At 54.1% G+C, this 25,949-nt stretch overlaps 1 protein-coding gene and 1 long non-coding RNA gene across 3 annotated transcripts; one reads left to right on the top strand and one right to left on the bottom strand.

The window, feature by feature from the left end:
* Positions 1–932: 932 nt before the first annotated feature.
* Positions 933–21,753, bottom strand: LHX2 (LIM homeobox 2). The gene is made up of 5 exons (XM_045468199.1): positions 20,713–21,753; positions 19,002–19,204; positions 17,618–18,021; positions 11,774–11,979; positions 933–1,846 (listed from the first exon to the last, which is right to left on the bottom strand). Exons 1-5 carry the CDS (start codon positions 20,830–20,832, stop codon positions 1,559–1,561), a joined length of 1,221 nt encoding a protein of 406 aa, XP_045324155.1. The 5' UTR covers positions 20,833–21,753; the 3' UTR covers positions 933–1,558.
* Positions 21,754–23,025: 1,272 nt separating this feature from the next.
* Positions 23,026–25,473, top strand: LOC123592823. 2 transcript variants are annotated; one of them, XR_006709955.1, is made up of 2 exons: positions 23,026–24,133; positions 25,100–25,473. It is a non-coding gene; the product is annotated as an uncharacterized LOC123592823 (long non-coding RNA). The 2 variants fall into 2 exon arrangements; XR_006709954.1 differs by lacking the exon at positions 23,026–24,133 and adding an exon at positions 24,296–24,623.
* Positions 25,474–25,949: the final 476 nt, after the last annotated feature.

Here is a 25,949-nt window from a genome sequence, read left to right as displayed (position 1 = left end):
GTCACTATCTTCATCTTCGAGGTGAGGAAATGGAGGCCCACAGAGGTAAAGTGACTTCCCTCAGCTCACACTGCAACAGGAGAGACACCAACCTCATTCCGCCTGTCGCTAATCCTCTGTCCTCCCTGGATATGTCTTTTCTGTGGGTTTCTGAGGTTGCCTGAAGCCTTAATAAAGGAGCTAAATTCATTTGCTTCTGCCCTCTAGGCAAATGATTTATTGACTTAATGAATTATTTTTTATTCATTAGGAAAACTGGAGTTTAAGCTGCCCTTTGGTGACAGGGTTCACTCCTAATAGGGATAGGCCTTCCTCGTTGCCTAAACCACCCTCCCAGCCCAAAGAAGAGCAGAAAAGGCAGATGTGATGACCTTTGACTTCTATATTCAGCAGGATGTACTTAATATTTGAAATGAATGAACTAATGATATACTTTGTGGACATACTCTCCACTCGGCACCTATGGCACCATGTTAAGATGATCTCTTCTGGGGCGCCTGGGTGGCTCAATCGGTTAAGCATCTGATTCTTGGTTTTGGCTCAGGTCGCGATCTCATGGTTCGTGAGTTTGAGCCCCACATAGGGCTCCACTCTGACAGCACGGAGTCTGCTTGGGATTCTCTCTCTCTCTCTCTCTGCCCTTCCCCTGCTCGCTTTCTCTCAAAAATGAATAAATAAACTTAAAAAAAAAAAGATGATCTCTTCTGTCTCTGCCTCCACTCTAAATTCCTTGATGGCAGGGCCTGTAGGGACTTTGTCTCTGGATCCAAATTTCTGGCATTCCAAAGCCTGGCACAGAAGAAGGGGCCCCATGCACATTAAAAATAAATATTATAGATAAATAAGGGTAGACCCCGGATATATGTCTGGACTTCAGTAAGATGGTTAAGTCCTGTGAATTTTGCGCCCAACTAAACGGCAGTGACACCAACTAGTTTCAATAAGTGGTTTTATTACTGGTTAGATTTTACAAATTCTGATATTCGAACAGACTTCCACCTTAAAATTCTAAAACAACAAAGCGACCGTTGGAGGGGGTTTGATTTTTCTTTTTTTTTTTTTTTCTTTTTTTAGGACTATTCAAAGTAACAAACTTTTTTTTTTGTTTTTTTTTTGTTTTTGTTTTTGTTTTTGTTTTTTTTTGCATTTTTGCTCTGGTCATAAATATACAGAGAGAAAAAGAGGGAGAGAAAAATGAACAAGTCATCCAAAGTATGGACATAAAACAGTATTCCTAAGGCACGTGGCAGTCTTTGAAAATACAGAAGCTCTAGCCAACTTAAATTATTTGTTGTTTTTCCTCGCTCAGTCCACAAAACTGTACAGTGACACAAATGTTGTGTTGCAGATAGATTTTCCAAGTAACTCCTCAATCCACACCGCTGCATTAGCCGGACGCGCAATTTTTTCTTCCTCTGTTTCCAGGCGAGATCCTAAAATGTGGTTAGTTAGTTGCTCAAAGCCTCTATTTTAAAATACACTTGGAATTCAACTAAAGATAATTTCTTTTTTAAAGAAATTGTGGGGCGGGGGGCGGGGGTGGGGAGGGCGTGAGTCACTAGAAAAGGTTGGTGAGAGTCGTTTGTGAGGGGCTGTGAGGCTCGTGGCCCTCCAGGTTGCCAGGCACAGAAGTTAAGACTGACGTCACAGTTGGCAGGGCGGGGCTAGTCAAGTCTGTGAGGGTGGTGGGCGTGCTGGAGGGGCTGAGCGAGGCATTGGAGAGCTCCGAGGCTGGCCCCGAAGGCGTCCCGGTCTGCAACGCTGCCTCCGTAGACTTGTCCACACCCGTGTTTTCCTGCCGTAAGAGGTTGCGCCTGAACTTGGCCCTGGCGTTCTGAAACCAGACCTGTGTGGGGCAAGAGAGAGAGAGAAAAGAAGGACTGGTTAGGGGAAGAGAGGCAGGGACTGGAGAGTAGCAGAGCATTCCCCAGGGATGCTAATCTGGGTTTTCGGGGTGGGGGGAGGAATAAAAAATTGGGCTGGCAATATTTTGCTCTTCATAAAATAAAATTTGCCTTTGCCCTAATTGGCTATTACTGGGTTTCCCTTTCTGTTAGAAGGTTCTAGAGCTAAACAACATGGTAGGCACTAGCCATATGTGGCTACTGAGCACTTGAAATATGTATGACCAGGGGGCGTCTGGGTGGTGCAGTCAGTTAAATGTTCAGACTCTTGATCTCGGCTTGGGTCATGATCTCATGGTTCTGTGGGTTCGAGTCCCACATAGGGCTCTGTGCTGATGGCGGGGAGCCTGCTTGGGATTCTATCTCTTCTTCTCTCTGTCCCTCCCCTGCTCGTGCTCTCTCTCTCTCTCTCAAAATAAATAAATAAACTTAAAAAAAAAAAAAAAAGTATGACTAGCCAAAAAGTGGCTCCTTTGTAGATGAAAACACAGAATTACATTGGAAGATTCAGTATGAAAAAAAGAAGGTAGGATATCTCAATAATAATGTTTCTACCTGTTATATGTTGAAATGATAATATTTTGGATATATTGGGCTAAATGAAATATATTCTTAAAATTAATTTTATCAGCTTCTTTTTGTGTTTTGAATGTAGCTGCTAAAAAATTTAACAAATTTTTTTTAACATTTATTTATTTTTGAGAGAGAGAGAGCATGAGCAGAGGAGGGGAAGAGAGAGAGGGAGACACAGAATCTGAAGCAGGCTCCAGGCTCTGAGCTGTCAGCCCAGAGCCTGACGTGGGGCTCGAACCCAGAAACCATAAGATCATGACCTGAGCTGAAGTTGGCCACTTAGCCGACTGAGCCACCCAGACGACCCCCTTTTCTTTTTTTATTTTTTTTTTATAAAAAATTTTAAATGGAAAATTACATACGTGGCTCACGTTGCATTTCTATTTGACAGCACTGTTCTGGAAGATGTGCACAAATCAAATCTTGATCATTGTTCACAATGGTTGAGAGATTTTTTTTTTCCCCCTTGAAAGTCACCTTTAAGCAGGCAACAGAGGGGCACCTGGGTGGTTCAGTGGGTTAAGCATCTGACTCTTGTTTTCTGCTCCGGTCATGATCTCATGGTTTGTGGATCGTAGCCCCACATGGCACTACCAGTGCCGAGCCTGCTCGGGATTCTCTCTCTCCCTGCCCCTTCCCTGCTTGTGCTTGCTCGCTCTCTCTCTCTCTGCCCCTCCTCCGCTCTCTCTCTTTCTTTTGCAAAAATAAATAAACATTAAAAATTTTTTTTAAAAAGAACTGAGCTTGGTATGAAAAGAATACCAAAGAGAAAGAATAAGGGTTTATTTTCATTTTTCCTTGGGCACACACACACACACAGACACACACACACACACACACACCCATCCACGCCCATACCTTTGCACACAAGCCTGTTCGCTCTCAGGAAGACATGTGTGGAAACTCATCTCCACGGCACCCCCTCCCCCAACTATGACCACCTGTCTAACTGCACAGAGAGATCTAGCTGTATCCAGAGGTCCTCAGAGTACTTTGAGAGAGGCCTAGGAAATCCAGGCCACCGTGGGGCTGGTGGGGGGGGGGGGGGGGGTTGTGTCTCCTAAAGAAAAAAGCCTGAAAGGCAGGGCCCCTTCACTTCCCTTTGCATGAGAAAAACACCCACCAGAAGCCTCCCCATAAAACAAAGGACCTTAGAGAATTCTACGGATTCTGGGATGTCCAGTTGCATATTTCCAGATGTGCCTGCATCTGCCTATCTTCCCAGTGTCTCAGGCAGGGGTGGGAAGACCTCACCCCTGGCCACCACCCCACGACTTGGGCCTATGGTGTCAAACTAGCCTTTCTAGTTGCCTGATAAGATTTGTGCTCATTTAAAAAGCACATCCAGGAGAATCCTGGGGTAAGGAGAGAGACTTGGACCCTGTGAAGTCAGGAAATAAAGCTCTTTCCCCAGCATGCTGGATCTTCCCGGGAAGAAAGCACATTTTCCCCTGGCCTTCTGCCCAAAGCAAGCCCATCACCTCTTCTGGAGGTTTGCAGATAAGTATAGTGCTTCTAAGACCACCCTCAACGTGCTCCTCTTAGGGTAGGGAATCCTTCCCTGCCCAGCCTGCAGAAGTCTGCAGGGGTGAGACTGTCTCGCTGGCCCCGGGAATGGCCGATCGTAAAATGGATAAAGTCTGCAGAGGCCCTCAGGGACAGGAAGCGACTTCCCCAAAGTCTCACAGCCTCCAACAAGGCGAGAGCCTTGGGGCCACCCTTTGCCTCTGTCCTGGCCTGTGTGTCTCTCTCCAAGCAGTAGCTGGAGCAGGGAGCCCCGGGGGTGGGGTGCACGGCTCCCAGGTCCAGGGCTCTAAGCCCTCGGGAAGGGCTGGAACCAGTTAGCTGCCAGCTGTTTGCTCTTTCTCTTGCGTTGCCCCTAACAGTGATTTGTAAACAATGACACCATCTTCCACAACCGCCCTCTCTGCTTTACTGAATCTGAGGCGCTGGAAATCTGGCGGGTGAAAATCAACAACTCAACTAGAAGCCGGGTTGCTGTGGGGCTTGGTGTTGTGTTTTTCACCTGAAGCAGGGCTTCGCCAGAATTCTCTCCTGACCATTTTACAAAGTCCCCTCCCGAGCGTTTTGCTGGGGCAGGGCCCCCTGTCTAAGTCCACTTCATGTCCTTGGGATGTGGTACAGGGACCGGCAAAGACTAAGATTCAATAATATGCATTGAATTAATAGCAATGATGATAGATAACATTTGTGGACCACCATGTCCCAGACACCATGCCACCCTCTAACATGCAGTCGTAGTTATCTTCAAGATAAGCCAAGCATCCCCACTGTATAGATTTGAAACCAGACAGGCTCAGAGAGGTGAAGTCACTTGCCTAAGGTCACACAGAGGCCAAGCTGAGACTGGAATCCAGGAATATCTGCCATTAAGTCCATACGCTCCCTACCTGAGTCAGCAAATAAATGAATGAATGAATGAGTGAGTGAATGAGTGAATGAGCACAAAAGCAACTGTGGCGAGGTGGACAGAGCACCAGCTGCAGTTTCCAGTTCTGGTTCTGCTACTGACCAGTCCAGTGACCTTGTGCTAGTCCCTTACCTCTGGGTCTGCCTCGGTTTCCCTACCTGCACAACAAGAGGGTCGGACCACCCCCTCATGACCTCTATGGCCCTTGGAGTTCTGACAGTCTGGGATTTCCAGCAGGCGCAAGATGACCTGCCCCACCCACCCATCTTCTTAAACTGGCAGCCCCTTCATCCACGAGGAGTGCCTTCGCCTGGTGCCCAGGGGACCCCCAGTAAGTCCTGGGTGAATGAAGAAGCCCACACTACCGCATGCCCCTCCTCAGGCACCCACTGGCCCTGCACGCTGTGCTTTGACTCACAAATTCCCTTCCTTAAGATTCTTTCATCAAGGGGACCAAGGGAGTAAGTGGAAAACCCATTTTGCCTCACAAATCCCTTTCTGGGTCACTAAGGGAACCAGCCCAACGACAAAAGCTTTATGCCCAAAGATGTCCATTGTGGCATTAAAAAAAAAAAAAAAAAATTTTATTTTTAAGTAATCTCCACACCCAACGTGGGGCTCAAACCCACAACCCCGGAGATCAAGAGTTGTGTGCTCCACTGACTGAGCCAGCCGGGCACCGTTCCCCCTCCCACCCCACCCCACCCCCGCTTTATTAACATTTCATTTTTCCATTGTGGTATTTTTAAATAACATCAACTAATGGCCGCATGCAAAGTGTCCAACCAGATGGGGCAAGTGGAAATCATGACACAGACACTCCATGCAGTTGCAGGGGTAATGTCTTATGATGAATGTTATATGAGAATAAAAAAGAATAAAGAGGCTATGTCTTGGAGAGCCCGGCTGGCTGGCTCGGTCGGTGAAGTGTGCGACTCTTGATCTCGGGGTTGAGAGTTCAAGCCTCGCTTTGGGTGTAGAAATTACTCAAAAACAAAAGCTTAAAAACAAGAGAGAGAGAGAATTTGTCCTCTGGTACAGCAACTTCATAAAGTAATGACGACAAATAATATTCACTCACTAAGTAGCAGGCATTGTCTAAGGAGAGTTTTAAGCATTTCACACATAGTAACTCATTAGTGCTTTACAAGGTGAGCGCTAACATTATTTTTTTTTAAGTTTATTTACTTTGAGGGGTGCCTCAATAGCTCAGTCAGTTGAACGTTCGACTTCGGCTCAAGTCATGATCTTTCAGCTCATGGGTTTGAGCCCCGTGTTGGGCTCTGTGCTGACAACTCAGAGCCTGGAGCCTGCTTTGGATTCTGTGTCTCCCTCTCTCTCTGCCCCTCCCCTGCTCATGCTCTGCCTCTCTTTGTCTCTCAAAAAATAAAATAAAAAACCTGAGAGAATCCCAAGTAGGCTCCTCGCTGTCAGCACAGAGCCCGAGGCGGGTTCAAACTCACAGAACCGAGAGATCATGACCTGAGCCGAAATCAGGAGTCAGACACTTAAACGACTGAGCCACGCGGGCGCCCCACAAGTGAGCGCTAACACGATTGCCATTTGCAATTCTTTGTTGCACATCTGTCTCCCTTCTGGATTGGAGTTCCAGCTCCAGTGGGTCCCATTCACTGTCTGGGTCACACCCCACCCAGAACATGGCGGAAGGTCAGCGTATTTGTTGAACAAATGGGTGGCCAGAGAAAAACTAGCATTCTCGGTTCCTGTGTTCTCACACAAGTTAGTGACCACTAACCAGTTATCTGAAGAATGTTTTTAAGCTGTTGGTGGCTAAAATATATTCTCTGCCAAAGTCACACCAGGAAGCCCTAAGGAGACTTTCAGCCACCCAAATCAGTCAGCTCACCTCCCCTGTCCCGAAGCCTGGCCTACTCTGCCTTCCTGACCCTTCCCCAGGAAGGAAGAGGGACTGTTCAGACGGGCATCTATGTGCTGCGGGGAGGTCTGCAAGCATTTACAAAGCTTAAGGCCTTCGTGGACCTCTGTCCGAGGGACCATTCTCTCTCCCAGTGACCTCGCCCACTGGTAGAATGTGAGAATTGTGGTGGCCGTGCCGTGATGACAATTTTGAGCACTTTTTATGCATTTACGGCTTTACAGCAGGATCCATGCTTTGCTACCAAGACATGGCATCTATGACCCGCCCCTTCCCTTCCCTTCTCTCCACCTGTACCGCTGCATTCTACAGCTAGACCCAAGGCGGGAGGGCCACAGCCCTACATTGGGCGATGCTGGAAAGAGCTGTGGAATCAGACCGATCTAGGCTTGACTCCTGGCTTCCTCACTTACTAGCTGTGGACTTAGGGCTAGGGTCCTAGTCTCTCTGAACCTCAGTTTCTTCATCTGCAAAATAAAGATAATTAAATTTTTTTATTGTGTATGAGAGGTAGGTTGACTGAACCCTACTGTATAAAAGTGTGTGTGAGGTCCATGGGCATTGAGTCCCTAATCTGTACTTTAAATTTTTTTAATGCTTTTATTTATTTTTTTTAACATTTATTCATTTTTTGATATAGAGAGACAGAGTATGAGCAGGGGAGAGGCAGAGAGAGGGAGATGCAGAATCTGAAGCAGGATCCAGGCTCTGAACTGACAGCACAGAGCCCGACGTGGGGCTAGAACTCACGGACCGTGAGATCATGATCTGAGCTGAAGTTGGATGCTTAACCAACTGAGCCACCCAGGCGCCCCATGTTTTTATTTATTTTTGACACAGAGAGAGAGACAGAGCATGAGTGGGGTAGGGGCAGAGAGAGGGGGAGACAGAATTTGATGCAGGCTCCAGGCTCCGAGCTGTCAGCACAGAGCCTGACGCGGGTCTCAAACTCACGAGCTGTGAGATGATGACCTGAGCCAAAGTCGGACGCTCACCCAACTGAGCCACCCAGGCGCCCCCCTAATCTGTACTTTATACATTACACTTGAAGTCATCTCATTGGCTCCTTGCAAACACCCAGTGAGTATTAGTATCGTCTCCATTTTATAGCTGAGGCTGCTGGGGCCCAGAGAGGTTAAGTCACTTGCTCAATATTGCTCAGAAAGTAGGTGAGACAGCAGTTGACCTCACATCAACTGACTCCAAATTCCAGCAGGGTTACTGCATCCCAGGCCTCCCATATTGATGGTGCTTCTGCATTACAGATCCAGGAACAGCCCAGAAAACCTACACACACACACACACACACACACACACACACACACACACACACCCTATATCACCGACCTCTGGGAACACAGCCTCAACCTCAACCTGTCCCTGCACACAGACTCTCTCCAAAGGGTGGAGCTAGACCACCACCTCCGCGGGGCCCCCAAGGCCTAGTACCATTAAGCTGGTGCAGACAAGTGATGAGGAACCATTTCATGGGCACCTACTTTGTAGCAGGCAGCACGCTGCCAACGCCTTCTCAATCCTCGGTTCTCGAGATACAAACTATTATTACCTTCGTTTCGTAGATAAGTAATCAGGCTCCAGGAGGAGATGTTAAAGTGCCTAAATCACACTGCTGGTAAGTCCAAAAGGATCTGAACCACTCTGTTACTTTCCAAAGCCACACCACCACCTGCCTGGCCCCAAACTGCCCTCACCCCGTCTCCCCCAGCTGGCCCAGCAGCAGTTAGGACCCCTGGGAGAGAGCCCCACCCTGCCAATGCCTGTCTCCCGAGACCTCTAGCAAATCACTTCATCTCGCTACTTCTTAAGCTTCTCATCTGTAACATGGGCAGGAAAACATTAAGGGAAGGTAGATGAGTGGCTGGAAAGATAATGTTTTGCAAACTGCTGCATCATCATGAACAGTTGTGCTTTAGGGACTATTAAGGATCAGTGCAAGAGACCTGGATGTCTGAGAAGAGGGAGAAAAGTGGTCTAGTACGTCCCCACTCCCAGCAACATACAGGCCCTACATGATCCTCCCACTCAGGAGCGGGCACTGCCGGGTTGGCTTAGTGGAGAAAGCGCTACATCCATGGACCAGACAGGCCTGGATTTGGGTCCAGCTCTGCTACTTACTAGCAAAGTATGACTTGGGGCAAGTGGAAAGCATTTGGGCCTCAATGTTCTCATCTGTGCAGTGGGGAGGAGGTTATCATGATGCCTACCAGTGAGAACTCAATGAGCAAATGTATTTCACAGGCCGTTCAAAGTGCCTGACACACAGTAGTGCACTCAAACATTCATTGATTGGTAGACCCACCATGACTGTCCGTGCTCTTCTCTCTCAGCTAGTTCCATGTCCCTGGCTTTTCTGAGTCCCCATGGTAGAGGGGACACACAGGTGTGAGCAGGCCTGGCTCGGGATTGTAGGGGAGGAAGGCTCAGGGCAAGCATTCACCCAGGTCCCTCTGGTGAACCTTCCCTTAAACAAAGAACAGTTAGTTCTTCCTCTGGTCTCCAACAGAACGCCCCTCCCAACTGATCACACTACGGAGAAACCGAATGTGGGTCTGTCTCTACAGCTAATAGGTGAGTTTCTTCTGGGCCAGGACTGTGGTTCATTCATCTCTGTGTCTCCAAGGCCAATAGATATTGGCACCCCAAGGTGCCAATAGATATTTGGCCAGATGAAAGAATGAGAGACAACGATACTGGAAATCCGAGTTGCTCCTAAATCAGGTAAACAAGCCTCTTGCCTCAAAGGCCAGCAGAGTGTGGCTCCTTATGCGGATTCAGACTCAACAATGGACACTTAGTCTCTATCATTTAGTCAGGATAACAGGGAGAGGTATATGTCCTAATGGTGCCCATTATATAGGTGAGAAAGCTATGGCTCAGAGAGGGTAACTAATTTGTTTAAAATGCACAGCCAGCGAGTGAGTAGAGGGACAGAACTGAACCCAGGCCCTCCTGAACCGAGCTCTCTGCTTGACTCCAAGTGCCTGCTGCTGTCCTGGCCTGATTCACCAAATGGCCCCCACCAACATGCCATAAGGAGCTCTAGAGAAGGGAAGGGACAAAGTATCCTAATAACCAGAGAAGAGGCTGATGACCAGATTCGCCCAGGGCTGAGGAATGGCGGTGTGTGTGTGGGGGGGGGGGGGGGGGGGTAGGGGGTGGTGCCAAGAAGGGTCCCCAGACCTAACCCAAGAAGGTAAAGTCCAAGGGAAATGGACAAGGGGGAATCTGAGACCCAGTCAGGCGCAGCAACGTCCTCCCCCCTTCTCAAGCCCAGGCCAGAGGGACCCCTCAGACAAAAGGGACGCAAGGAGGGGAGCGTCCCACAAGGAGCGGAGCCCCGGGGGTAGGGGGCGGGCCCAGAGAGGCGCATCGGCGCCCCATTGGCCAGCACTCAACTCCCTCAGCTACGTCATTGAGCCCTCCAGAGACGGGCTCCCCTCTCGTTGCGCAGGGGTGCAGGCCCGACTACAGGATCTACCAACCAGCGCCCCAGTCACAGTCCATCCCGCCGCCATCACAGCCAAAACGCTTCCCCCTCCCCATGACATAGTCGCAGGAGATCTTAGGGTGACTGCGCAGCCCTTGGTTTCCATTATCGTCATTCTCACTGCCCCTCCCCGCCCCCCCCCCCCCCGCAGTGTTGCAGTCCCCCAGCCCTAAGCCCTAAGTCCCCAACCACCTGGGGCTGGAGGGGGAGATCAGACTGGCCTGGACTTGAATCTCAGTACCTCCCCTCCAGTTGTGAACTCTGGTCAGATCTTCCTCTCTCGATTTCCTCCCCCCCAAATGTAAATTGCTCTCCCCACAGCCAAAGGTTCTAAAGAATAAACTGGTTACATTGTGCTATAAAGAAAGAGGCTGTCCCACCTTATCGCTGTACAGATAGGAAAACTGAAGTCCAGTGACCAGAAGAATCGCTCCTACTACTTAATACCAGTTGACTTATTAACCTAGCTCATGTTATTCTTAGCTACCATCCACTGAGCAGATATGTGTCAGCTACCGTGTTGGACACCTCCTCATCTCAATGGCTCCTCAAATAAGCCTGCAGCAAGATAATTTCTTGCGTCCGTTTCACATATGAGGGAACTGAGGCCCGGAGGGGTTAAATGATTTGCCCAGGACTGTGAAACGAGTAACAGGAAAAGCTAAAGATTTGAGAAGTGCTAGTCCAAATCCCTGCCATGAATCTGGGTCAAACAGGAGCCTGGGACTCCCCAAACTGGGCTTCTTAACGTCTCTGAGGTAGGGACAGGACCTTCAAAGTCTAGGGAAAGCTCTGGATCCTCTATCCGGAAAGCGCCCTCACATACAAGTGCAATTCTGCGCAGTTTCAGAGGTGCCCATCTGCCTCCAGCTCCCTGCAGGCAGATGAGCCTCCCGGGCCCACCCAGGGGATCAGCCCACACCCCCCCCCCCAACCTTGCTTCTGGGAGAGTCTAAGAAACAACAAAGAGACAGAAGAAAAATCTAGAGAAAGAAAGAGAAACTGGAGACGGCAAGTCAGGAAAAGAAGCAGGAGGAGGAAAGAGCTAACAGCAATTAGCTTGGACAGCCATCCTGGGATGCGCTGGGTTTATCTGAAATGCTTGAACCTTTTACTACGTGAACATATTTGAGTGTCGCTCTAGTAATAAAGAGCAACTAAGAAGTGTTTACAAGAAAGAAAGAGGCTGAGTGTAGAGACAAAGAGGAAGAGGGACACATACACAAAATAGAAAGATTAGACAAAAATTGGAAGAGAAGAGGAAAAGTTAGAAAGAAAAAAAATCCCTGAAATACAGCTAGAGTCTGAGGAGGTAGAGAAAGGGTAGAGAATGACAAAGAGAAGGGCACACATAGAATGGAAGGTCCTTCCAAAGCCCATGGCAGCTACGGGGTTCGGCCGCAGGCCCTGCAGGCCCCAGGTGCCCCCGCCCTCAGCCCCTGTCCCCTGGCCCAGCTGACCTGGAGGACCCGTTTGGTGAGGCCCGTCTTTTGCGCAAGCTGCTTCAAGTCCTTGGCGTCGGGGTTGTGGTTAATGGCAAAGTAAGACTTCATGGTCCGAAGCTGGTGGTGCTTGAAGGAGGTGCGCATGCGCTTTGTCTTCTGGCTGCTCGGGTAGGGCTGGTCGCGGTCCAGGTGCTCCGCGTCGTTCTCGTTGCAGCTCAGCGCTGGGGAGGGGACGCAGAGGCGGCGGGTGAACCTCCTGACCTGCCCCCTACACCGCCCCACCTGCCACCAAATGTTTCTAGCCTCAGGACCACACAGCGTGAACTGCACCGCGCTGAGGTGAAAATACTATCCCCATCTTCTAGATCTATAGGAGAATCTGAGGCTCCCCGAGAGCCACCTGCCCGACTCACTCAGCTAGGAAATGGCGGGATTCAAACCCAGCTCTAAGAGAATCCAAAAACCATTCTGTGCCATCGTGTCAGAATAATAACAACCAACAGCTACAACTTGTTGATGGCTATTCGACTCCAGATGGATGATGTGCGTAAAGGCTTTATATATTTTCACTGAATCCTTAAAACAACTCTAAGAGCCTAGCATTATTTCCTCCTTTTTACAAACCTTGAAACTGAGGATTAGAAACGGGAGTCACTTGACTTGAATACAGAGCAGTGTTCAGGACTCCCGGGCCCACACTCTTCCTGTTGCCCCCTGCACTCTCTAAGGAGGGAGGCTGTCTCCCCCGACAGTGTCGGCACCCGGCACCTGAAAGTGGATGACTGACTGACATCTCTCCACTCACCCTGATTTCACCCTCATCGGTTCCCCAAACCAGAAGTTCTGGATGACACTGGGCCGCCGGCACTGGGCTAAGGTCGGAAATTGTATCTTGCAGTTTAATCCTCATCCTCACCACTGCCCTGGGAAGTACTTGTTTTCCAGTTACACAAATGGGCTGAAGGGGCCAGAGAGGTTAAGCGATCTCTAGAAATCTCACGGAGTGGTAGGATTCTAACCCGAAAGAGAAGGAAGTTGGAGGAAGAAATTGACATGTATCTGACACCGAGGGTATGCTTTTGGCTTTACATACATCATAGGGCCTTCACTACTGCTCCAAGAGGTGGCTACTGCTTTTCATCCCATTTTTGAGATGAGGAAACTCCTGCGAAGGGAAATGAAGCCATGTGTACACAGCCACACCACTGGTAAGGGCTGAGCCTAGATTCAGTATTGCAGTCCTTGCCCGTTTCCTTCCACCACGCCACAAAGGCAGGCAAAGATGACGCACGACTCTTTGGGGAGCCGGTCCCCATCCAGAAGGGGCCCAGCTGGGGCCTGGCTGCCAATGCCTGGAAGGCAATGGGGGTGAGGGACAGGGGTGGAAACCCAAGGCCTCAGAAAGTTGCTTGGTAACCTGGTGCCTGATGGGGACATCAAGAACTCCAAGATTCCTTCATCACATCCCCAGCCATCCTACATGTAAAGTCTTAGTTTGGGGAAAACCTCAGAGGAGATCAATTCAGTTCCCTTAAAGCGGACAACTGGGAATATGTCTTGTGCCCCATCACATGCCCGTAACAGAGCTGCTAGATTTAGCAAATAAAAATGCAGGACATCCAGTTAAATCTGAATTTCAGATAAACAACGAACAGTTTTTTAGTACGGCTTTAATTTTGCATGGGACATACCTATACTGAAAAATTAATTTGCTGTTTACCTAAAATCCAAATATTGCATTGGATACAATTACACTAAAAAATTACTCATGTATTTAAAATTCAAATACTGCACTGGATACTCACACTAAAAAATGTATTTGTTGTTTACCTGAAATTCAAGTGTAATTGGATGTCCTGCATTTTATCTGGCAAAACCACTTCAGAAGTACTCCCGATCTCCTGGTGACCTACTCCACCCACTGCTCAGGTGGGGAACAGTCCCTTGCAGAAAGAATTTGCAAGATGCTGGTCTTGTCACAAATCTTGAAGCTGTCAGCAAGTGGCTACACTTCCTAAGCGTCCCTTCCCACATGCACCCAGGCACCCAAGTCCCCACCAGGGCTGTACTCCCACTGAGAGCGCCCAGGGTGAAGAACGGGGGTCCAGCAATTTAAAAGGGATCAGAAAATGACTCCAAACAGAATCCATGGAAACTGCCCTGCCCCCACTGCAGGGAGCGACCCTCTCCTTGCCCCCAGTCCCCAGCTCCACAGGGGGGTGGGGCAGGCCTCCCCACGGGGGATCTCTGGGCCCATCCCTCTGCCCAGTCCCCGCCTGGGCCTTGCTGCTCTTAATGAGCTCCGTGGGGACCCCGGCGCCCCATTCACCCAAGGGACGTGCCCTGAGTGCGGCCTAGATGGGAAGAGGTGGTTTGGGGGAGGGAGACAGAAAGGGCACAGAAAGGAGAGAAAGACACAGAGGTAGAAAGACAGACAGAAGGGAGAGAGAGTAAAGGAGAGGGGGGAGGGAGGGGAGGTGGACAGGGCCAGGAAGAAAGAGAGGAGAGACGGAGGAAAAGGAAACAGTGGAGATGGGGAGAACCGGAGTGAGACAGCTACAAAGACAGAAAAAAAATCAGGAAAGACACAGAGAGAGCCTGAGGGGACAGCGAGGCCTGGAAAAAAAGGAGGACTGTGTGGTGGAGGGCCCAGGTTAAGGAGCAGAATCCCGGATCTCAAGGAAACCAGGTCCCTTCGGGGAAGCGTATTCCAGAGCCGTTACTGGCCGGGGAGTGGCGAAAAGGGGAGAGAGGGGAAAAGAGGGGAGGGCAGAAAAGGAGCTGGCCCAAGATTGGGAGGCCGAGGTGGCCAGTGGCCCGGGCAGGGGGGCTGCGCTGGGGGAGTGAAAGCAGCCGGGAAGCAGCCGTTGAGTCCAGATTTGTCCGGTACCCCAGGCGCCCTCACTCCCGCCTCCCTCCCCACGCCCCGGCCGGGTCGAGATTCCCCAAGATCGGATCCGGGGAGGAGCGAGGGGCTGAGGGGAGGGGGAGGAACAGGCTTTCTCTCTCCTTTTTTTTTTTTTTTTTCCTCTCAATTAGGCCGATTCAATGGAGCTAAAGAGCTCGTAAAATCATGAATAATTTACTCGTGATCTGTTATTAACCCATCGGGTTTCGAGCTCTTGTCGCTGGGACTGAACCTGTAATCAAATCTGACTTCGCCTCATTTTACTAAAGACGAGATTGTAGGTTCAATTGTCTAAATAATGGATTGGAATCAAATCAGTAATTACGCCGCCAGGCACACACACAAAAAGCTGGGGCTGGGGGAGGCCCGGGCGTCCGGCCGGTCCGCGCGGGACTCCCGCGGCCGTGGCTTACAAACCCCGGCGCAAAGTGCGCGGCCCGGGCCTCGTCCGCGCCCCGGCCCGCTGGCAACCCCGCTCAGGGGTTTCCTTCTGCCTCTGGGACCGGGGCTGCGCTCTCGGACCCGAGGGGCAGCCGGAGCAGGGCTGCCGCGGCCACCGCCCCGGAAGGACTTTCCGACCCTGCGGCCCCGCCGCTTTGGCTGCCCTTCCCCAGGCGGCGGGCTGGGCGCACCGACGGCCGTCCCTCCCCAGTCTGACCGAGCTCGCCGCCCTGGAATAAGGTGCCGCCGCTCCGCCACCGGACTGGCCCACAGAGCGAAGGGCTTTGCAAGGGGTCGGTGTAGCTGGGCTCCCGGGTGTGGGACACTCACACCAGCAAGCTCGTGTCCTCAACGGTCAGAAACACGCACACACGCTCTTGCCCATACACACGACCCGCAGTGCACCCTCCACCCTCCACGGTGCCCTTTCCAGCCGCCCCACGGCCCACACTGCGGCCATTTCTCTCCTGCCCGGTGCGGGGAGAGGAGGAGAACGGCAGCCAGACCCGGGGAGGCCTGGCTGGGCCCGGCGCGGCCAGGGAGGCGCCCCCTTTTCCCAACCCGGCCCCGGGAGCCCCGAATACGCGAGCGGCGCGGCCACCGCCGCCGGCGCGCCGTGTGCGGTTTCTTCCGCCTGAGTCAAGGCCAGAGACGCGCGCCGGGAGAGAGAAAAAGACCGGAACAGAGAAACCCAGACAAAAACACACAGAGGGAGAGAGACAGAGAGAAAGGGGGATCGAGAGAGTTGAAAGGTAAAAAAGAGAGAAGGGTCAAAGAAAAACAAAAAACAAAAACCGAGGAGATGGCATGGGTGGGGAATGCCTTGTAGTGGTGCCAGATCCCTTGAAACTCAGCCTCCAGCCACATCTTCTCGCTCGGTGCCGCCGGACCTCGCCAGCGAAGGCGGCAGAGCAGCAAGAAGCACAAATAAATTTCTGAAACTCTTCTGCCTTTCAATTCCAAACCCAGTTGCAAACCTGCCTACCTAGAAAAACATGATCCCACTCCCCACGCGCTCTGCGGCCGAGTCAGCCTGCTGCTTCCTACTGGGGGCCGACCCCATTTGATAAATAGACGTGGCTTTGTTTGGGGGGGGGGAACCCGGCCTGGACCCGATTTAGTTTATTTTCAGGGTGCTGAGAGATGAAGGATGGAAGTTTTTGAGAGCCGGCATCTCCGGCAGAACCTTCGACAAATCTTTTATCTGCCGCCACAGACCTGTCTGCGGCCACTTCACCATTTACCAGACTGGGGGCTGCATTTTCCTCCCAACTCCACACACTGAGACACATACACCCATCCATCTTCCAACAAGCAACTTCGTTGGATCGAACAGGGGACAACCCCCACCCCACCCTGCCCCTGGCTGATTTTTCCTCCCCAGCCAGCTCAGATTTTTAAAGATCAAAATAACCCTGACTTCTTCCCCACGCTGCCCTCTCCCCCCATTCCTGGGTTTTTGTTTTGTTTTGTTTCCACTTGCGCATTAGACTAAGGGGAAAAGGAGGAAGAAAACAAAATCCTGGAATCCGATTCTGTCGCAAACGAAAGAAAGAAAATAATTGCAAATAAACTCTATCTAGTTCAGAAGCCCGGGGAGTCATAAACCTTTCCCGGCCTTGCAGACGTCGGGCAGATGTTGACGGTTCAATTTGCCGGGCCCCAGAACCTCCACAGCTGTCCAGAGCGGGGAGGGGTGCGGGAGGGGGCAGAGCCTCTCCTGGAAAGGCTTGGGGTTCTGAGATGCCGGAAATGTGAAACGAGCCCCTCCACCCGACTCCGTGAGAGGCCAGGCCTACTCCGGTCTTCTCATCCCCGGGCGCCGGCCTCCAAGGGTCGCCGCTCTCATCCCAGCACCCCGCTGGCGCCCAGAACTCCGAGGAAGGAGCCCGGGGAAAATCGAGACCTGGCGGAGCAGGAGGATCCGCGGGGCACAGTGACCCGCTCTTGTTCATAAGGGTCCTGGGCCCAAGTTTCCGGAGCCTGCTGCCCTCAGTACATTTCACCTGACAGGCCCAACGCCAGGCCCAGCAAGTCACCCCAGGCCACCACCAGTCCTTTCTCTTGGGACCGTCGCTGCCCTGCCTCCTTCATCCATCGCCACAGCTCCCTGTCCTCAGCCCCGCCAACCCAGAGCCTGTTTGGTGCCGGCTCCTCCTTGCTTTCTCTATCCTCACGCCTTCTGACCAACAAAGTGGGGGAGAGGCCCAAACCAAAAAACTGCCTCTAAAAATTCTCTCAGCGACGAGGCCCTGCACCGGGGTCAGCAAGACTCGAATGCACCTTCTCCTTCCACCCCAGCCAAGTGCGCGGAGGCTGGAGCCGAGGAGCCTAAACGTCCCTTCTGCTAGGTCCTGTGGCACCTAGGGTCTGGGGAATCTAAGGACTAGAGCACCCAGAGTGATATATACATATGCGTATCACACTGAGATTCACTCCGGCTTCAGGCGGTGGTCAGCCACGCACTTTCCCCCAACCCGACGGGGGCGCTCGGTGCGCCTCGAACTCACCAGCGTTGTAGGCCGCCAGATCCGCCCCGGGGCCGGGGCTCTTGCGCTTCCTCGGCCGCCCCTTCTGCACCGTGCCCACGCCATTGTAGTAGGGAAGACCCAGCGGATTGGCCCCGGCTGCGCCCAGCCCGGCGCTCTTGGCCGCCGCCGCTGCGGCTGCCGCTGCCGCCACGTCGGCGTGGTTGAAGTGCGCGGGGTACTCGCCCTGCAGCAGCGCTTCGAAGTGCAAGCGGCAGTAGACCAGGCTGTCCTTCATGCCGAAGTGGTCACCCGTGGTCAGCATCTTGTTACACGTGGTGCATGTGAAGCAGTTGAGGTGATAAACCAAGTCCCGAGCGCGCATCACCATCTCCGAGGCCGAGATGCCCAGGTGGCAGCGGGCGCAGCGCTGCACAGAGAACCGCCTGTAGGGACCATGGAGGGAGGGACTGTGGGGACACACGGTTGGGTACCCCCCATATCCCTCCTCCAGGTGCCGCTGCTGCCACGGGGGGAGATCTACTCCTTAAAATGGGAACCAGTCTTAAGTTGGAGGATGGGGAAAGAGGGAACTAGATTTTGGCCCAGGTCTTGTCCTACCCTAAAATACAGTTTCCCTTAAGCATATGTATGTCCACAATGCTTCGACCTTACCTAGAGTCTGGGCAAGCCCCAGGAAAGCCTTTGCTTGGGAATGCAGGGAGAGGGGGGCTACCCACTTACCCTTTCTCAACCTTTACCCCTGCCCTCCACACCGGTACCTGACAATCCTACAGACTTTTGTAATTTGGCAGGGGGGAGGGGGGAACAGAGACAGGGAAAAAGAGAGAGGGGAAGGGAGAAAGAGAGAGAGAGAGAGAGAGAGAGAGAGAAGGAATATAAACAGACCCTAACCCTAAACCAGAGGGGAGAAACAAGAAACTTGTAGCCTGTTAGTGACTCTGGCTCTTTAACCCTACAGGCAGCTTTCACCCCCATCTCCACAAAAGACCCGGAAACGCACCCAACTGATCCCCCAGCTCTCCCTCCAACTTTGTCGCACACCAGCCCAGGCTGCCTGGGCTTGGTGTGGGGGGGAAGTGGTGCTGCCTGTTTCTGTTCCCTCTGCTTGACCCAAGAAACTTCAAAGGGAGAGGGGTGCAAAGACCCCCCCCCCAACCCAAGCTTATTTATGGTCTAAGCTCAGAAGAGAGCCCTTTACTCTGGGTCCCTATAGTTCTCAGACCTTTCCAGGAGTTCCCTCAAATTCCTGTTTGAAAAGGTTGTCACCCCATTTGTACTGGCTTGGAGAAGGGGGGACCCAGGTGGGGAACCTTCCCTTGGGACTGGAGGTCAAGAAGACCGGGTCAGATTGTGTCTGAGATTAGGGGGTCCTCGGGGGCAGAGGGTCCTGAGTTGGGGGTACCTGTAGTAGTCTTCCTTGCAGTAGATGCTCCCATCCTTGCTGAAACAGGTGAGCTCCGACTCCAGGTTGAGCTTGCACTCGCAGCACTTGAGGCAGCGCATGTGCCACTGCTTGTCCACCGCCAGCAGGTAGTAGCGGTCTGAGATCTTGCCCCCGCAGCCAGCGCACAGCGCGGCTCGGTCACTGCTGATGGACGGCATGGTCTGCGAAGGGAGGGAGGCGGGAGACCGCAGCGCCTGCGTCAGCCTGCGACTTCACCACCGCTTGGAAACGGGCACCCTCAGCTCCCCCTCATTGCTCGGGCTAGCCCTAAACCCTGAGAGGGCCGCCGGGGTGTGCGGTGGCTTCCTCGTCCCCAAAAGGCCCATAGTGAGGAGGCTCAGAACCCAGGCCCGCCCACACAGCCCAAGCCGGCCACAGGCCCAGGCCTGGCTGCTGGCCTGGACGGATCTCCCTCCTTAGTTCTCCCCCTTCCTGCCCCCTCTGCCCTTTTCCCAGAAAGGCTTGGGCTGTGTTTGAGGGCTGGGGCAGCAGTGGCTACTCCAGTCAAGCCCTCCAAAAGCTCTCTCAAAACTGTTTCTTAAAGGAGCCACTCTGCTGGGCCCCAGGAAAAGGGGTAAGATGACCATTAAAAGTCCCTCTCTCTCTACACAGACTCCTTTCCTCTCGGGAGACACACAGAGTTCCTGGCCCCGAGCCCCAGTGATCTCTGGATCCTTATGCCAAAGGTTTAGGCCAGGACAGGTCGCAGCCACGTCTGCCCCTCCACTACCTTGGCCACACTGGCTGGGGCCCTCTTGGGTTCTGGGAGATGGTGAGTGGAGTGCAGAGGCACCCTCAAAGTCTCCGAGTGCAGGACAGAATGAGAGTTTAATCCAGGAAGAAGAACTCAGAAGCCGGAGGCACTGAGGCTGCTGCCCTTGCTTTCCAAGTGGAGAGGCTTCCCTCCTGCTCCCCACCTCCTCGGCCTGGCCTCTAAAGGTCACTTCTGGGCCCAACTTGGATAGCGACTGCTTGCCTGGCCCTCTGGGAGGTCTGAGGTGAGGAACTGGCTATTTGGAGCTGGGCTGGCAAAGCCAGGTGTGGAGATCCAAATGGACTCCCCTTCCACAAGAGCCAGGCCAGGGCCTGAAGTCCCAGCCCTGGCCTGGCCTGGCCAGGTCGGCCGGCCAGGAGGCCAGGGGCGTGATCAACGAAAAGCACTGGCCCAGAAGACTTGGACCCCTGAAATTGTGCTGGGGAGGGAACTCCAATTGCCAGGAGGCAGGACGCGAGCGGCCCACGCCGGCTGGAGCCCCAGTGCTCCCGTTTGGTTCTCCTTTCCCAGCGCCGCAGGCGGCGCCGCCAGCAGCTACAGCCGAGTAGTGGAGGGGAACGCGGAGCTGGCGACCAGAGGGGCCCGGTGTAGTGAGAAGAGGGCCATCCCGGGACGCGGGTAGGACTTCGCTCCCACTTCGGGAGAAATGCTCTCTTGCACCCTCGGGGTCTGAAATTTCGGTTTAAACCTTGTTTCCCTCCTCCGCCCCAGCAGCCGGGTTTCCCCCGAGCCGGGAGCTACGGGCCTTGCATCCTGTCCGCGGATTCCCAGCGCCCAGTCCCGTGCGGCACGAAGGACGCTCCCCAAAGTGCCCCCAAACTTCGGAGAGCAGAAGCGCGGACCGACCCGGCCCCGTCCCAGCTTTCAGCCCCGACCCCGCAGCCGTGCGCCTACCGTCTCCGTGTCGCCGCGGTCGATGGCGGAGCTGATGGCGGGAGCCTCGCTCTTGGCCCTGCGGTCCATCTCGTCGATGACCCCGTGCACCTCGGGGCCCGACAGACTGTGGAACAGCATCGCGGCGGGACCGGCGGGGCCGGGGGCGCGGCTCCTCCGCGGGAGGGCTTGCCCCCCGCCTCAGCTGCCTGGCGCTCCCGGCGCTAACGGGCCCGGTGCATCGCCACCGCGGCCCCGGCCCCGCCCGAGCTCGGCTGCGCCCCCAGGCCGGGCTCCGGGCCCCGGGCGCCCGCGGGCCAGGACGCCTCCCGCCGAGGCGCAGGGGCAGCTACATCGCGGGGCGCCTGGGCGGCGGCGCCAAAGCCAGGGTCACAAGGGCAAGGGGCGGGGGGGGGGCGGGAAGGGGGAAGCCGAGGGCAGAGGTCGGCGCCCGCCGCGGGCGCTTTCACGCCGCGGGCATCGCCCGCCCGGTTCAGCGCCCCGGGCGCAAAGCAGGAGCGCAAACTCTGCCCGAGGCGGCGACGGCTGCGGTCGGGGCTCACTCGGGAACGGCTAGGTGCCCGCGGCGGCCCAGCTGCCTGGACCTCTCCCCTCCCTGGGGTGTGCCCCCAGCCCTAGGCGACCCGCTTAGGCGCTGGGTCAGCGACTGTAGTACGGGTTTCTCCGAAGCCAGCGAGCCGAGCCGAGACACCGAGAGAATTGAAGAGGAGGAGGAAGAGGAGGAGGAGGAGGAGGAGGTGGTGGTGGTGATGGTGGAGGTGGTGGTGGTGGTGGTGGTGGTGGTGGTGGTGGTGGTGGAGGAGGAGGAGGAGGAGGAGGAGAAAAAGGAGGAGGAGCAGAGTGGGAGGTGGAGCCGCCGACCGCGGGCCCAGCCGCGCGCAATGCTCTCCAAGAGCGCGCCGAGCCCAGCCCCGGCTCTGCAGTCCGCGCCAGCCAAGCGTCCGCGCCTTTTCTACAGCCGCGCCTTACATCACGTCCTGCCGCCGCGCCATTGGCCGCCCAGCACCCCGGGCCCTGGCAGCGCGTGCTCCGGGAAGGCGGGAGACCCGAGAGGGAGGGGAGAAGCAGGAGGAGGAAAGGAGCGACGAGATGGTGGGAGCTGGTGGGCAAGGCTGGAGGGAGGGGGCGGGAGGAAGGGAGGGAGGAGGGAGAGCGCGGGGTTTGGAGTTTTTAAGCTACGAACAGTTTCCTGCGATTCTTTGGGACGGAAAATTAAACCCTCTCTCCCCGCCGTCTCCATCCTAAGAAGGCGCAGCCAGAGGATGCTTGAGGAGCTCTCACTCGGGTCTCCCCTCGGCCCAGAGCCGCCGCCTCGGGCACCGGCTGGGGAGGCTTGGGAAGGCAAGCCTGGGGCAGAGCTGCGGGAGCCTTCGGCTGCTTCCCGCGGAGCTCAGCCTTCGGCCCAGGCTCCGCGCTGCGGGTTGCGGGCGGCCGCGCAGGCCTCCTGAGGACCGGGCTGAGCCAGAGCGGCAAGAGCCAGCAGGAGCTGTTAAGACTCCGGGGAGAGGAGGGCCAGCCGGAATAGCCTCGCTCCAAGCAAGCTACGGCCCACTTTATGGGAGCGTGTAGCTCATTCCTGCACTTCCCTGTCCCTCTGCAGCCTGGAAGAGTGGACGGGCGCATGGCTTTAGGGACTAGGAAAGGAATAGGTTCGAATCCCAGTTCTGCCATTTACGTGCAATGTAACCTTAGGCACGTGACTTAACTTCCTTTAGCCTGTTTCTGATCTTTCCACCGAGGGCCAAGACAGCACCCTCCACACAGATGTAATGAAGAAAAAAAGATCATGGATTTAAAGTACCTAGAATACAGTAGGCGCTCACCAAACTTTCATCACTCCCTCTTTTCTTTTTCCATCTCCCCCTATTAAAAACTTTCCTACTGCAACATACATTCAGCGTTCCTGAGGTTCCTAAAGACCACAGGCCCATCCTCTGCTGGCTGGTTGCATCATGCCACAGACCCAGCTGTTGACAGACGTCCACCCTGCCGCCTGACTGCACCACTTCTCCAAGATCAACAACCCGGCCTGTGGGTAAATCTCAACTGCCACCCCAGCCCCCAGACTTCAGGCTCAACCTAGAGTCTCTTGGGGACTCAAGGATGACACCTAGGTGTGTGGTGAAGCTGAGATTTAGGAGATAAAAAGTGACGTGGGGAAAAACTCAGTGAGCAAGTCAGTGACAGAGTCCCATTTTCTGGGTCTGCTTTGGAGGCGGGTCAGTCTGATCTGTGCGGTTCATCTTACGGGGCAGAGCTTCGATGGGGGGAGGGGGCACAAAGTCCTACCTTCTACCTACCGGACGTAACTTTCAAACATTAATATATGTATGCTTGTACTGCCCAAGCACATGCACTAGTGTTCGTGTGTGCAAACACACATGTTCATCTCTGTTGGCATAAAATACGACCGGCAGCAATGTAGAGCTAGGGTCTACACAGACACATCAAGTTTAAGTGTCCAGTGCCAGGCGGGAGGATGCACTTGTAAACGGGTAAATTGCATGTTATACATGCAATTGCATGTTCAGACAATACTACCTAAATCACTGCGTGCGCTTCTCCGAGGCCACGTTTTGCGTATTTGAAAAAACTCCTTAAGTTACAAGTATGTGTGTACACGCTGCACATGCACAGATGCCCCAATGCGACGGAAGGACCATCAACCCAAAGACGCGCGCGTGCGCGAGTGTTCACACAGACGTGTGCCTTGGCGCCTGCACACGGCCCGCGCCCAGGCACGCGGACGCCTACACGTATACACAGGCATGTTTTACCGACGCATCTGGGGCACTTTCTTTCAAAGAAAGTAAGGAATGAAAACCTAATCTGGGAGTCACCGGGGTTCATCTGGAGGTCGCCCAAAGGGTAGAAAAAATTGTAACAACGCTGGAGAGGGTGTCCTTGGTGCAGCTCCGCGCCCAGGCTAGATGGATACAATACGCTTTCGAGAATTCTAGGGGCTGCTTTAGGAGGAGGGGGGCGGGTGGGGGAGGAGGAGCACTCGGCAACTCTTGCCGCGGGCTTCTCAAGAAACAGGGAAACGCACCCTGCGGCTCTTCACTCCCCCCCCCCCCCACAAATGTAAGTACACGATTTTATCGCCTGTCCGACCTGCAGCCCACGCCCATCCCTGATCGACCCCAAATTCCCTGGCAGTCAAGATTCCCGCCGGTGCGCCCGCTTAAGCATCCCTAGGTGTCAGGCTGGGACGCGCCCGGGTCCGCTAGAGACTCAAAAGCATCTCCCGCCGCGGGGCGGGATCTGGGTGCCCTAGCCCTGGGCTCAGAGGCGGGTAACTTTGCTAATCTCCCCCAGCGGCGGGGCGGGGGTGGGGGGGGGGGACGTCGCACAACCGCTGCGCCCTGTCCGTGAAGACTAAACAAGGAAAGGAACAGGCTGTAAACACACATCCTGACACGTGAGTGACATTTACACGGTGCGAGAAGCCGCAGCCGAGGGGAAGGCAGGGCGTAGGGGGAGCAGGTAAAAGTAATATTCCGAGGCGTCGGAAACGGCGGCCCCTCGACGCCCCTCCCCCAGATAGGGAAAAAGAATCCCGAAATCCCCAGAACCTGCCTTTTGTGGGAGGTGACAGGTGAACGGGATTCAGGTCTGGCTACTCACGCCGCTGCCTACCTCCCCACCATCTGCTTCCTCGCAGACAAGCAGACCCGGCGCATAATGAGGTAGCAGCCTCCAGCCGGCCACCGTGACTAACTCAGAACAAAAGCGCTCCCTCCACGCCTCTTCCAACAAAGGGGCCACCAGCCCCGGCGCTCCCCGAAGGCTGCGGGGCTCCCGGCTGCCGGCTGCGGAGCTGCCGCGCGCAAACTTCCCGGGGCTCCCGGGGCTGCCGGCGCCACGGAGCCTGGGCCGCGGAGGGAGGAAGCACATGCGGCCCAGAGAAAGTGAGGCCGGGCGGGGCGGGGGACGAGGGGGTGGGATCCGGGGAGCCGCGGAAGGAGGGTGATTGATCAGTGCGCTGTTCCCGGCGCTCGGTCCCGTTATTAGAGGCGGCCAAAGCAGGGCCACGCAATAACCTCCGAATCGCCAACTAATTGACGCTGCAGGCAACTACTTCATTGTGCGCGCTGGTTTTATGTCTTCATAGCCGGTGATTGACAAGGTGTAATTAGTCATCTCACTCGGTGATAAACATGGGCACCCTCCTCCCGCGGCATCAGGCCGTGTGTACCAGCAGAGGAAGCGATAGTTGACGCTGATATACCATTAAATCAAAATGAAGACGTTCAGAAGTGTGTGTTTGCTGTGACGCTCTGATGGTTTATTTCTCAAATACGGCACCAACAGATTTACTTGATTTGCAAGTTAACTACAACATTAACTGGTTTTATTTATTTTGCCTCTTCCTTCCTCTTCCTAGGCAGGGATGTTGCTCTTGGAGAATGTGAAGACAGTTTGCTTCTTGACAAGCGAGCGAGCGGGCGCCCAGATTTTTGCAGCCTCTCCGAGAGTCTCCCCCGAGGGAAAGGCAGGCAGAGAAATCGCCGGATTTGGGAGTCACTAGGGAAGGATTCCGCGCGGAGGGAGCCGCCCTCCTTGGCCCCAGACCGGCTGCCTAGGGCCCCCCCTTTGGGCACTGCCAGTGGATGACCTGAAACTCTGAGGATGGTTTTGGGGATTGGGGTCGGGGAAGCCTCTCGGATAATAACTGCAAATAGAAAAAGAGGCAAAAACAATTTCTTCTCTGCCTTGAAGCAGAAAGGACTGTGTTCTTAAAGCCGCTGGTTGCAGTCACAAGGCCAGTTGCCTGCCTCCGTTGCCTGCGTAAAGTGTAATGTCGCCGGTTTTTCCAGTAGCACCATTCAACAAATTATATTCCTTGCTCCCGGGAGTGGGTCCTGCTTAGGGGAGTGTGTGTGTGTGTGTGTGTGTGTGTGTGTGTGTGTGTATCCCTCTACAGTGAGGCTGCTACTAGAAGTGCTGGTTACTCCTTCCAGAAACCTGAAGGTTTAAATTTTAAAAGAAGAGGGAGCATTGCTCCCTGGGATTGCTATAGTCTGTCTTGACCCTAATTCTGGTTTGAGAATGGCAGGGACTGAACAAAGCCACCAACATCTGAAAGTCCACTTCGAAGGTATCACACTAGCCCCCAGGATCCAACCCCCCCCCCCCCCCCGCCGCCCTCCAGTGGGGTAGGCTTCCTGCACTTTCCCCTTTCTAACCTCTGTCTCCTGTTTATACAGCAGAGGGATTAATGGTGGTTCTTTGCC

This window comes from Leopardus geoffroyi, chromosome D4, assembly GCF_018350155.1.
Source record: "Leopardus geoffroyi isolate Oge1 chromosome D4, O.geoffroyi_Oge1_pat1.0, whole genome shotgun sequence".
Lineage (NCBI taxonomy): Eukaryota > Metazoa > Chordata > Mammalia > Carnivora > Felidae > Leopardus > Leopardus geoffroyi.
The sequence above is the reverse complement of the archived record's forward strand: the minus strand, read 5'-3'. Positions and strand labels throughout refer to the sequence as shown.